Below are 13999 nucleotides of genomic sequence, written 5' to 3' on the forward strand. Positions count from 1 at the left end.
TCAAAATTTTCATTGGTGGACACTTTTACTTTTAAACAATGACAACATTAAATGTGAAACAGTTTTAAAAGCACTCAATAATCATTGTAGAACATTCGAGTGTCTCCGCTAGATAATACTGGAAATTGCTAGAAGATGCCGCATGGAGCATAAATAGTAGCAGCACGAACAATCACCAGTTAGTTTGTTAGTTTATTGTGGATCTTGATTGAGTCCAACTTTCGGGTCCAATTTCTGAAAGTGGGGCTTATATGGGAGCTGTGGCTAATTATGGAGCGATTGTCTTAAAATTAGGTGATATGACTTCTGTTTAAATGAATCTTATTTCTGTTTAATTTTAGTTGGCTGTCAACATTTTTAAAACATTTATGCTCCTTAAAGTGATTTTCAGAAGTGCACCTTATTTTAGAACTATGACTAATTGAGGAGCCGCAGAACAAAAGAAACTTTTTCGAATTTTTTTACAAATTGATTTTTTGGTATTTTTATAATATTTGGATTGAAATCAAAAATTTTCAAAAAAGTATCTTTTGTTCTGTCGAACAACTCTTTCACTCGTAAAGTGAAATGTTCCGATTCTTTTGTGTGCAGAGATAAAGCTAATGCTGGCTTGAAGTCGTATAAAGTTCAGAAAGTTCCAGATCACAATGCGTTAAAGAACTTAGAAGCAAAAGACCGAGCGAAATAATTGAGGTAAAATTAAAAAAAACAAGTAAGAGTGCTATATTCGGCTGTGCCAAATCCTATATACACTTCACCAAATTATACTTCAAAATTTTAAATATTTTTAGGTAAACAAAATTTATTTTTTGGAAAAAAAAAATTAAAATTTTTTTTTCAATTTTTTTTTTAAATTTAAAAAAATTTTTTTTTGTGAAAAAAAAATTCGGGTTAAAAAATATTTTCGTTGCAAATGTCTTTGAAATATCTATCATTAGATATAGTGTTTATAAACCGGTTAAGCGGTTAACCGAAAAACCGGTTTTTCTTCGAAATCTCGGTTTTTTGCGAACCGGTTAATTTAAAATGTTGATTTTCGGTTAACCGGTTTATCCGGTTTTTATCAGTCGGTTAACCGGTTTTTAAAATTTAGGTCCAAAATCAAGAAATCTCATGGTTTTTTGAATTTTTTATATTCATTGTATACACATTATTGGTCTTATTTGAAACCTAAACTGCTTATTTACAATACAAAACAATTTATATTGATATTTTTAAGAAATACAATGATTCTGAATAGTAGAGGACGATGAGTTTACTTTAAAACTTTTTAAGAATAAATTGCACATAATGAAACTATTAAAAATGAAATTCCGCATAATTCTAGAAGTTAAGTTAAATCTTAATAATGATTCATTATAAACTTAGTGATGATTTTATCTAACGTTATCTTGAATTTGATATGCATACCTTATTTCAATCAATTTGAATTCATTAGTGTATTTTGTTCTTAAAATTTAATTTTATTAATCATTTCGTTAGCTTAGTGTTACTTTTCAGAAATAATTCAATGATTTGAAATATTTTTGAAAACTGATAATGGAGTTTTATTAATTATTTGGTAAGATTTATAATGACAAATTATCACAGTTATGAAGAAGTGCGTTTGCACCTTATATGTCCTTTTTTGGACTTGAAGCATTTTCTGTTTTATATCAGAAAGTCGAGGTGATAATAAATTTCAAAATTATCAATTATTTAATTAAAAAATTGATTTACATTTTTTGGTTGAAATTTAATGAATACACCAATAATTAAAACAACTATTATATATAGTAACATATTTATACTCAATTCCATTTGACTGAGATAATAATTTTGAAATTTTTACAAAATAAAATGGACTTAGACTTTTGTATATTCATAGTTATTTAATATTAACCATTCCTGACTACTAAAAACTACAAATTTTTAAGCTGTATATACTTTATTGGACAGTTTATGTTTTCTACGCATATATGACGGTTAACCGGTTTAACCGGTTTTTTCGATGTCGGTTAACCGAAAAACCGGTTTTCTAAAAAAGGCCAATTTTCGGTTAACCGACAAACCGGTTTTTTAAAAAGTCGGTTTTTTATAAACACTAATTAGATATCCATATTGTCTATATTAATGTCTTAGTAATCCAGATATAAGTCGAAAATAGGTCAAAAATCGAGATTGTCCTGGTTTTTTCCTCATATCTCAGCCATTTGTGGACCGATTTTGCTGATTTTAAATAACAAACTTCTCGAAAGCATGTCTGACACAATTATTGAAGATTTGGATCCCGAAGATATCTGGGGTCTTCAGAAAATTGATTTCAACAGACAGACAGACAGACAGACGGACATGGCTTAATCGACTCCGCTATCTATAACGATCCAGAATATATATACTTTATGGGGTCGCAAATGAAAAATGTGGAAATTACAAACGGAATGACAAACTTATATATACCCATGCCACTAATGGTGAAGGGTATAATTAACCTGTTGTGTGATGGATGATGAAACTTTTGTACTTTTATGTGACTGATAGACGAGGTAATGTTCAATAATAATTCCAAGAATTGGGCTCTTTTAAAAAAATAATTAAAGAACACAGTAAAGGTATCCTAGGACATATCAGATTTTAAGCGTAAATGGACCACCTCATCCGAAAAAAGTGGATAAATATTTTAATGTTTAATGAATTTGTACAATACATATTTGAATAAATATAATTTCAGAAATATTAAAAATAAATTCCTGACGAGAAATAATAGTAGGATATCAGAATTAATCTTGGAATTTAAATGAATTTGAGTTTTTGAAAAAAAGCTAGAGAGGATTTGTGACCATTTTAGAAACTGGGTGAATGAATGGTTTGCACCCTACACTATATAAAAGTATTAGTCCGAGGGATAGTTGTTGGAATTATAATAGTGGAATATCTAAAATAATCATGGGATTTAAATAAATTTTAGTTTTTTTAAAAAAAACAGCTTCAGAGGATTTGTGACCATTTTGGAAACTGGTTCGCACACTAAACTATATAGAAGTGTTGGTCCAAGGGGTACTTGTGGGAAATGTAATAGTGGAATATCTGAAACAATCTTAGGATTTGAGAAAATTTGATTTGAAAAATTTTATTTTTTAACAAAAATTTCTGGAGAATATTTCTGACAATTTTGGAAAAAATGGTACAAGTGGTAATTGTAATCCTGAAATTTAAGAAATTTTAATATGAAAAAGTAGGTATGTACTTTAATAAATTAATATAAACCGAAAGATTTAAGAGAAAATTCTGTAAATTTTTAAAATATTTACCAAATAATTTTTGATATTATTTGTTTCTTATATGGAAAAATATAAGACTTGGAAGTAACCTTATAAAGCATTTGGGGGATTCAAACGGTCTGCTATTAAGTCATATTGTCATAACGTCCTAATATATTGTTACGAAATTGTACTTGAATTCAAATATAACGATTTTAAGGGCTGATTTAAAAGTAGCATAATGCTTTCAAATAACAGTGCTGTAATAGCAAACTGTAACATATCTGTGGGCATTATTAAATAAAAGCTTTCAGTTGACCATTGATCGTAAGTTGGCAACGCTGTTTGAATTCGAATATTCAGTTAAAGAACATTGTAGAAAGTACACCACAGATGGCGTATGATCTAGAATATTCGAACTTTGACAGTTAAAGAGCAATCTAGAGTGCAGATGGCAGTGTTATAAATAGTGGCAGAGGTTGCAGTCGTTAGTGAGTTTATCAGAGACGCTTTTCGAATAAACATCAACTGAGTGCCTTAAAGTGTGGTGTTTTTTTAAATAAATTCGTGTACATTAAAAATTGTGTCTGTAATTCTGAGAATTTATAAACGTGTATAAAAAAACATTGAGTGGCTATTGAATTCTATGGTTGTTGTACATTTTAAATAAATAAAGAGTTGTTACAATTTTTAAACTACTAAACGGCTTTTATTTGCAATCAAAAGTATCCGGTTTATTTAAAGGATATAAACCAAACGTTTTGAAAAGGTTGAAACGTAACAATATACAGCCCAATTATGAATAAAAAATTCCGCGGGAGTTTATTCCCCGGGAGTTTTTTTCCCATTGAATTTGAATAGGAAAAATGAGAAAAGAGAAAAAACTCCCGGGGAATTTTTATTCTTAAACAAATTGTTGTTTTGCTTCAATCAAAATAGTTCTAAACTAATAAGACTTTTTGAACTATGTTTATTGTTTTATCATAAAATAACACTTTTTTGTTTTAACAACTACAACAATTTGTTTAAACTATCATAATATATTAGGACATTATGACAATATGACTGATAGGAGACCTTGTGAATTGACCAATTGCATAAATACTAGCCACCGTAAAACAACTTAAAATCTTAGACAATTTTACGATTTTAATCTTATAGTAATTATACTTAAAAAAAATATATATGTATGCACTGAAATTGGGTTGGGCAATTCAGATCAAAAGCTAATTAGAGAGTAATGTGTTGATTTTGAATATAAATCCCACAAAATGACTTTATATAACATAATTTATAGTTTAAAATTTAAAAATAAAAATATACTGGCCACTTATACATAAAGGAAATAAACAAAATACTGCAATAAATAAAAATATTTACAAAAATGTTAAGCCCAGTAGTAAATTATAGTTGTAAATGAACTCGTAACATTGTAACAAATGTTAGACGTAAAAAGCCAAAGAAAAATAAATAAAATCGACAAAAAAAAAACAGAAATTATTCAAAACTAACCTGATTTGGTTGTGGTGGATAACCGGCAGCATTGACCATTTGTTGTGAGGCATAAATAGAATGTTGTTGCTGCTGCTGTTGATGTTGAGACGGTTGCTGTTGTTGTTGTTGTTGTTGCTGCAGCTGTTGGGGAGCATGATATTGTGTTTGACCTGGTGCTGGTGGTGGTTGTATCTGTTGTGTTGGCTGTTGCTGTTGTTGCTGCTGCTGCTGCGGCATGCCACCATTCTGAGTTGGCCCATTACCAGTATGACCATATAGAGCTTGTTGTTGCTGCTGCTGTTGTTGTTGTTGCTGTAGCATTTGTTGTTGTGGCTGGGGAGCCGGGGGAGCACTAAGGGAATTCCTTTAGTGTTTTAATGTTTGTAGGTAAAATAATAGTTTTTGTTTTCGAATTTTTTGTTTGGTTTTTTTTTTTTGGTTATTGCAATTTTTAAAAAAATGTATGAAATTTTGAGCCAATTTTTTTTTGTTTAAGGGGAAATGGGTTGGGTGTGTGTTAGTGAGTGAGTGACAGGGTGAATGAGTGGCATTACAAACAAGGACACAGAGTTTAGAATTAAGACAGAAAACAAACAATTCCAAAAATAAACGTAATAAACAAAAAGGATGACATATAGAGATGGAAAAGGAAAATGATGAGGTGTTTGATGGTTGGTTGGTTGGTTAGTTTGTTAGTGTAAACAAAATATAGAGTTTTCAAGTGTTTACATGTGTGGTGGATACAATTACAAAAGTGTTAAAGGTGATGACAGTTGTTTTTGAAGTTGACATTAGTAGCAAGCGTTGTTTTGATTTTGAAATATTTTTGTTGGTTTGATTGATTTGTTTGATTGATTTAGCAATGACAAGTTATACATATATTTATGGCGATAGATGACGTGGTTGAACGTTGTTGAGTTTTTTTTTTTTAAAAAAAAACAAATTAAACACAAATTACCAACAAAAAGGAAAAACAGAAGAAAAAAATACGAACAAATATAAATAAAAGTAGAAATGCATTCTAGTTGAGTACAAAATTATAGAAGTACATTTAAATAGATCTATAAAACTTGCAATTACATACATTAATATAACATTTAGTTTTTAAGACGCAGGAGAGTGAGAAAATAATGGAAACTTGGCAGAAGTATTTCAGAAATAAAAAAAAAATACTTCTTAAAAGTTAAACATAAAAATATTTTGAATAAAAGCGCTCTATCTAAATTTTTTCTAAAGTGCAAAACAACCATGATTGAATTCGGAAAACCTGAATTCTCAAACATTGCAAATCCTCAAATTTCACGACGCTAATGTTATATTTAACATATCTGAGATAAATAATTATCTTATATCGTAAAATATTTATGAATGATTAGAATATTTGTAAAATTCGATACGATAACAGTCTTATTACTGAGAGCAAAGGTCAAATATTTGAAACTTTTATTGAAAATCCGGCGCTAATTTCAGATTTTACGTATTTGCGAGGTATATATCGTAAATATTCATGAATGATAAGAATATTCGGCAAATTAGATACGATCAAAGTCTACTACCCAGGTCAAAGGTCAAATATTTGAAAATTTTAATGAAAATGCGAGGCTAATGATAGAATTGATGTATTTGCGATATTATATATCGTAAAACATTTATGAATAATAATAATATTTGGAAAATACAATACAATAAGTCATACTACAGAGGTCAAAGTTCAAATATGTGAAAATTTGAATGAAAATACGGCGATAGTGTTTGATTTGAGATAATTGCTTCCACAATGTCAAATTTTGTACCCACAAAGCGTCATATGAGGAAAGTTTTGCTTTACTTCTTTAATTTGAAAAAAATGTGCCGCTGAAGCACACCGATTGCTCAACAAAGCATATGTTGAATGTGTTTCATTGATTTTAACGTGCGAAAGATGCTTTGTTCGGTTCAGAAGTTGTGATTTTGACACGGAAGACAAAGATCGGTCAGGCAAGACAAAAAAGTTTGAAGACCAAGAATTAGAGTCATTACTCCATGAAGATTGTTGTAAAACTCAACAAGAGCTTGCAAAATTATTGGGAACTACTCAACAGCAATTTCAAAACATTTGCGAGCAGCAGGATTCATTCAAAAACAGGGAAATTGGATACTATAAGAATTGAAGCCGGGAGACCTTGAAATCATTACTTGCGATGATAAATGAATCCTCTACGATAAGCTGATGCGTAATAGATCGTAAGTGAAGCCCGGCCAACCAGCCGAATCGACAACAAAGCCAAATATCCATGACGCTAAGGTAATTATCTGTATATGTTTGAACCAAAACGGTCCTATTTATTATGAGCTACTGAAATCTGACCAGACCATCACAGGGAATCTGTACCGAACGCAACTGATTCGTTTGAAGCGAGCATTTGCCGAAAAACGCCCAGAATATGCGGCCAGACATGAAACCGTAATTACAATGAAGTGGTTGTGAAGTTTTGCCTCACCCGATTTATATTTCAGACCTTGCCCCATCCGATTACTATTAGTTTTGATCGATGCAGAAAGCTCTCTCTGAGATAAGCTTCTCTTTGAAACAGAGTATCCTAAATTGGTTTGATTCATTCTTGGCCTCAAAAGATGAACATTTCAATTGGCTCGGAATCCATATGTTGCCAGAACGATGGAAAAAGGTCATAGCTAACAATGGACAATACTTTGAATAAATTTATGTTGAACAAATGTTTCAAAATAAAATCTAAACATTTGAAAAAATCCCGCATTTTGAAGTCATACACTCAAAAATATGAATACTAAACGAAACTATTTTCTTTCTGAAAACCAGCAGGATTTGTCTTGTTAACCTTTGCATTTTTTATAGAGAATCTCCAATATATCATGAAATAGTCACTTGATATGTCCACAAACATCTGTATCTTCCTTTTAAAATTTAGAATTCAGTTTTTAACTATTCAATTTAATTATTTTTCAAGTTTCCATTATCTTTTCTCTTCCTGTAGACTGGCAAGACTTAAATAAATACATATACTTGGCTCATAAACGAATCCGAATCTGATTACTAACCTGCTAGTACGATGATGACCCTGCTGTGGTGTCGGTGGGCTTTGTGGTATATTATTTTGATTTGTTTGTGAAGTTGGTGTTTGAGCCGATGGTGTTACCTGGCCGGTAATCTGTTGTTGTTGTCTGAGAATGGCAGCATCTTCACTGGTCATGGTGCGATAGCCCATATCCTCCTCATAGCCATTGCCATTTGTCGGCTGGCCGGGATTATTGGGCACGCGACCACTAAGCACCTAAAAATAATAAAATTTTAAATATATTTTTTTAATTTTTTGAAATTTATTTTGTCAACTTACATCCAATGCATGCATCATGGCTCGTGCAAATGCCTCAGCATCATTTTGACTGGAGAAATTTAGGCCGTACACATATTTCGAGTCGCGCCATTGATGAAATGTGGCAGTGGCTTGATTATATTTCAGTCCTTTAAGGATGGAACAATTAATTACAACTTCATGATCTTGTAATTTACGTCCCACCACACGAAATGTATTATTCTGTTGATGATGATAGATTTGGACCTTGCTGAGACCGGATGAGGTGCCCGATGGTACCCATTTCTTTTGGTTATCATCGTAAACCATAACGGAGGCTCGGGCTCCGATAATACTTTGTTCACTAAAATGAAAAACAATAATGATTTGAAATAATTACTTACAATTATTAATAAGCTATGAAATTTTTAAACAATTTAATAAGAGAAATAAAGAAATAGTTTATTTCAAAGGTTCATTGTCCTATATGATTAATTATATGTATTTAATAATATTTTTTTTGTGGTTGCTGATGTTTAAAACTTTAATAACTATTTAATTTGTGTTGTATCTTTATGCTGCTTTTAAATGCTTAAGAAATTAATTGTTATATGTTTATATGAAATAATGGCAGGCTTTTAAAACTTGCGTTTTTTATATCTGATAGAAAATAGTTTATTAAGCAAATAAAAAAAAAAACAATTAGAAACGAAAAACAACTACATACAATTAATTAAAGCTAGTTTAACTAATGAAATTTGAAATTGGTGGCCATTAAGAAAATTAAATTTCACACTTTGAAATTGGTTTATTGTTAAGGAGTGATAGAAACCTAAAATAATAATAGTTATATACATTTGTTAATGAGAAAATTCTGGTTAATTTTCTAAGTTAAACAAAAATGACACGCCTTTAAATACTGTATAGAAATTGCGTTTCGTAGGTTCCTTAATGATCTTATTTAAATATATCTTAGCCTTTGTATTTATAAAAAAGAGCATCAATTTTTTTAAATTTTTACAGTCATATTCAAAAACTTCTTTATGGAAATTTACACACATTTTTATACCCTTCACCTTCGTGAGAAGGATATATTTAAGTTTGTCATTCCATTTGTAATTTCCACAATATAATTTTCCGAACGTATAAAGTATATATATTCTGGATCCTTATAGATAGCGGAGTCGATTAAGCCATGTCCGTCTGTGTCTGTCTGTTGAAATCAATTTTTGGAAGACCCCAGATATCTGCGGGATCCAAATCTTCAATAATTCTGTCAGCAAAATCGGTGAGAATGAGGAAAAAACCAGGACAACCTCTATTTTTGACCTATATCTGGATTAGTTCGTCATTAATATAGACAATATGGATATCTAATGATAGATATTTCAAAGACCTTTGCAACGACGTATATAAGACCATAGTAAGTTGGACCTAAAATGGGTCAAAATCGGAAACAATATTTTTTAACCCGATTTTTTTTCAGCAAAAGTTGAAAAAAAAAAATTTTTAATTTATAAAAAATTAATTTTTAGAAAACAAATCGAAAATTTTTTTTTCCAAAAAATGAAAAAATTCCAAAAAAAAAAAATTTGTTTACCTAAAAATATTTAAAATTTTTATTTTGAAGTATAATTTGGTGAAGGGTATATAAGATTCGGCACAGCCGAATATAGCTCTCTTACTTGTTTTATCTAGAATATACTTGAAAATTAACAAAATGTGGGTTAGAGGTATGGTTTTTATTTTTGATTCCCGGGAATCGGGCAATTGTTTTGGTATGTTCTAAATTTTTTAAATTTTGAACTTTTATTTTGAAACATTTGTACAATATAAATTTATTCAAAGTATTGGTCATTGTTAGCTATGACCTTTTCCCATCTTTCTGGCAAATTATTGATTTCGAGAACTGCTCATTTTTTGAGGCTTAGAACGAATCAAGCCAATATCGGATACTCTGTTTCAAGGTGAATCGTATTCCAGAGAGAGCGTTCAGCATCGATTGTAACAAATAGTAGTCGGACGGGGCAAGGTCTGGACTATAAGGTGGGTGAGGCAAAACTTCCCAACCACTTGTTTGTAAATACATTATAACAGGTATTGCAACATGTGGCCTAGCGTAGTCATGATGGAATATTACAGTTTCATGTCTGGCCGCATATTCTGGGCGTTTTTCGGCCAATTCTCACTTCAAACGAATCAGTTACGTTCGGTACAGCTTCCCTGTGATGGTCTAGCAAGATTTCAGCAGCTCATAATAGATGGGACCCTTTTGCTCCCACCAAATACAGAGCATTACCTTAGTGCCATGGATATTTGACTTTAGTGTGGATTCTGCGGGCTTCACAGACGATCTCTTACGCTTCGGGTTATCGTAATAGATCCATTTTTCATTGCATGTAATGATTAGGTGCAAAAATTATTATCTTTTATAACATTCAAACATCATTTCGGACATGCAAAATTGTATTTTAAGGTCTCTCCGCTTCAATTCATATCCTGATGCTCACAAACATTTTGGCCAGTTAGCCTGGTTGGCCGGGCTTCGCATACGATATCTTACACTTCGGATTATTGTAATGGATAAATTTTTCATCGCAAGTAATGATTCGGTGCAAAACTGATGTTCTTTTATAGCATTCAAGCTGCATTTCAGACATGCAAAATCATCTTTCAAGGTCTCTCGGCTTCAATTCATATGGTAACCAATTTCCCTGCTTTTTGATGAATCCTGCTGCTCGCAAACGTTTTGAAATTGCTGCTTGATGATTATGCAACCTCTTGTTGAGTTTGACAACAATATTCATGGAGTAGTGTCTCCAATTCTTGGTCATCAAACTTTTTTTGGATGGTCTGGGCGATCTTTGTCCTCCATGTCAAAACCACCACTTCTGAAGCCAACAAAGCATCTTTCTCAAGTTGAAACCGATGGAACACATTCACCATAACCTTTGTTGAGCAATTGGTGTGTTTTAGCGGCACTTTTTTCAAATTAAAGAAGTCATGCAAAACTTCCCATTTTCGAATCCAAAAAAATATTGTTCTTATTGAATAAATTACAGATATGTACCCTTCAAAATGACATATAAGTTAATAAAAACAAAAATTGCGTTCAAAAGATACGCCGTCTATTGTGAATCCCGCATTTTTAAGTCATACACCCAGTAATATATTTAAAATTCGGATCGCAGATCATAGATCACGCGATAAATATTGAACGTATAACTTCGTGATGTCATAAAGGGCACCTTACAATCTAAAACTGTTGACCGCTTTGGACTCTCGGCTTTGGGTTTTTAGAACACTCAGCCTTAATTCAAAAAATCGTTTAAAAATAGGTTACATTCGGAGGGTTTTGGTTCGGGGCTGGTAAAATACTAATATGAATAATTTAGTATCTGAAACTCCATTATAGTATCTGAAACTGGGGGTCGTTTTGGTATACCAGCTTTAGGTTTTTAGGACACCAAGGTATGGTGAAATTGAGAAAAATATGTTTTATTATTAACCTAATCGAAGGCTATAAGTTTACATTAAAATCTTTGATTTCGGTGCAAGCATTTACAAATTTTGAATTTTTGGGACTTCGCAGCGGCGCTCCTGAGGGGTCAGAGGGGTCTATCATTCAAAAATAAACTCGAATACTTATGTGCTGCGCCAATGTAAGATTTCATGTTGATCGGAGTAGCGAATTTGAAATGATCGACTTATTTCGAAAATATGCGCTATTCGAACAAGAACATAACATTGACAAGAGTGGTCTACACGAGACAAATTCATGTGTAGACTAGAAATTGTTTGCTGAGCGCACAAATTGATAGCTGAATGGTCAAATAAGAGGGGGGGTTACAAATGGCGTCAGTTCTTCTTATGAAGATATACTACAGACGGAAAATAAATATTTGTTTGTGATTTAGTAAAGACTATGACTTCTTTAACAAACTTGTTGTAAAACACACATTTTAAGCTAATAAATTAAATTTGAATTAATAAATGTTCAAAATTCTTTATGATTTCCTTAAACAAATAAAACAAAGCCTATATCCGGCTCAAAATGTCTTCTAAATCTTCGGGTTGATTTAAATATTTCTATAAATTCTTTTAGAATTTTAATGACTTGAAAGAAAAAACAGGAAGTTGCTTTGCTTTTTTCAAATAATGAGTAGAACAAAATTTCTCAGCAATAATTCCAGCAAACTGCAAAACAACACCTGATATGATCAAACAAGGCATGAATCATTTAAATGAAAAGTAAAGCTAAATTTCTAATAAAGACAAAACATTCTAAACAGTTTAAAAACATTTTGAAACTGGTGTAAAATACACGTAAATGAAATACAAAAATGGCAAAATGACTATAAAAAAAAGAATAAAAATTACAATCATACATGAAATAAGAACAAAATAATAATAAAATAAATTATAAACATTTACAAGTTACTAGTACGGTTAAAGAAATATATATATAGTAGGATTATGTTTGCCAGATAATGATAATTGTGATGAGGTACAAGAACCTGATGGATGGATGGCTGGCTTGGTTGCATGATGATGAACTTTTGAAGATAAAGGTGAGAATTACAGAAGCAACAGCACGTACAGATTAACAGATACAAACTGTATATTCATACAGATGTATAACAACGACATTTCTCACTCGTTTCAAACCTCTCAAGTTTTTAAACTCACTCAACTCTTTGTGTTCATTGTTTTCATTCAATTCACTCTGCTCCTCTATATGTTCGACTTAAAAAAGTGGCACTTGAAGTTCTTCTAAGGAAATGATTAAATATCTGTAGACATTTATGGTTTGTTATGACGACAATGATGTTGCTTGTTGTTGTTTTACATTTGTTGGATACGTTTTTGTTCCTCAAACAAACAACTTTATACATTTGTTTGTATATGAGAAAGAGTGAACAAGAAAGATAAAAAAAACATTGTTAGCCAACTTTAAAATAAATAAAACAGCTAAAATATTGGCCATTAAGAATCTGCTAAAGGAGTATGAGAATTTTACACATTGAATTGTACCATAAATACCTTCAAGTTGTATGTTTCTAGTTCAAGCAACAAAGTTATTATTTGTTTGATAAACACTGGGTAATAGTGTTAATAGGAGAGAGTAAAACAATAGCATGAATTTATTATAAAAGAGAAATTTTTAAATATCTAAAGAATAATAATATAATAATAGGCTTTTGACAACTGAGTTAGGTCTTTGGCAGGAGAGTTTCCGATCTATGAGCATTTATCTATGCTTCCGAGGCTTAAATTTAAGTTACTGCCTGTTCCACGATGCCTCTCTTTTTTAAATTCTTTCGAATAGTTTACAAACAAATTTGTTCGAATAATTTTTCTTTCGACATCGTGAAAGAGGCTTTTAATTATAAGTGTAGAAAAAAAAATTTCGTAATAAATTTTTAAATTTTAAAAGATTTGTTAGGTTTTTGATTAAATTTTAGTATAATTTTTATGCAGTTGATTAAAATGTTACTAAAGATAAGGTCACACATGGCAAATATTTGACGAAAAAGACTTAACCGCTAAATAAAATATATTTTAATTATTTTATTTACTGTCAAAAACTCCTTTTACTTAAGACAATTCCAAACAAATATGTTGTTTTATTTTATTTGATGCTGTTTGATCTTTTAAAACACTTGTAAGAGTAAACACGTCAAACAAATTTGTGCTAAAAAAAAATTTGTTACGCATTTTTGAGTAAATATTTGCCATGTGTGACCGTAGCTTAAGATTTCTTTACAAAATCTGCTGCACTGTCCACGCTTTTGAGCGGACGGGCCAAGTGTTAAATGACAGATAATAAATATATTTATTGGGGTAGATTTTTATACCCATCACCTTCGTATCTCAGCCATTTGTGGACCGATTTTGCTGATTTTAAATAGCAAAATTCTCGAAAGCATGTCTGACAGAATTATTGAAAATTTG

At 31.0% G+C, this 13999-nt stretch overlaps 1 protein-coding gene across 8 annotated transcripts in view; it reads right to left on the reverse strand.

Annotated features, from left to right (window-relative positions):
• The window catches only part of ena (enabled), a 62272-nt gene that overhangs the window by 4800 nt on the left and 43473 nt on the right, over window positions 1-13999 (reverse strand). For 6 of the 8 annotated variants that reach the window (XM_065514480.1, XM_065514479.1, XM_065514478.1 and 3 more), the window contains exons 2-4: window positions 8087-8408; window positions 7791-8023; window positions 4752-5097 (exon numbers count right to left, since the gene is read on the reverse strand). In XM_065514480.1, the coding sequence (XP_065370552.1) occupies window positions 4752-5097; window positions 7791-8023; window positions 8087-8408 (901 nt within the window). The remainder of the gene's footprint in view (window positions 1-4751; window positions 5098-7790; window positions 8024-8086; window positions 8409-13999) is intronic. The other 2 variants (XM_065514485.1, XM_065514482.1) reach the window with 1 other exon arrangement.

Source organism: Calliphora vicina, chromosome 5 (assembly GCF_958450345.1).
Source record: "Calliphora vicina chromosome 5, idCalVici1.1, whole genome shotgun sequence".
In the NCBI taxonomy this organism is placed as follows: domain Eukaryota; kingdom Metazoa; phylum Arthropoda; class Insecta; order Diptera; family Calliphoridae; genus Calliphora; species Calliphora vicina.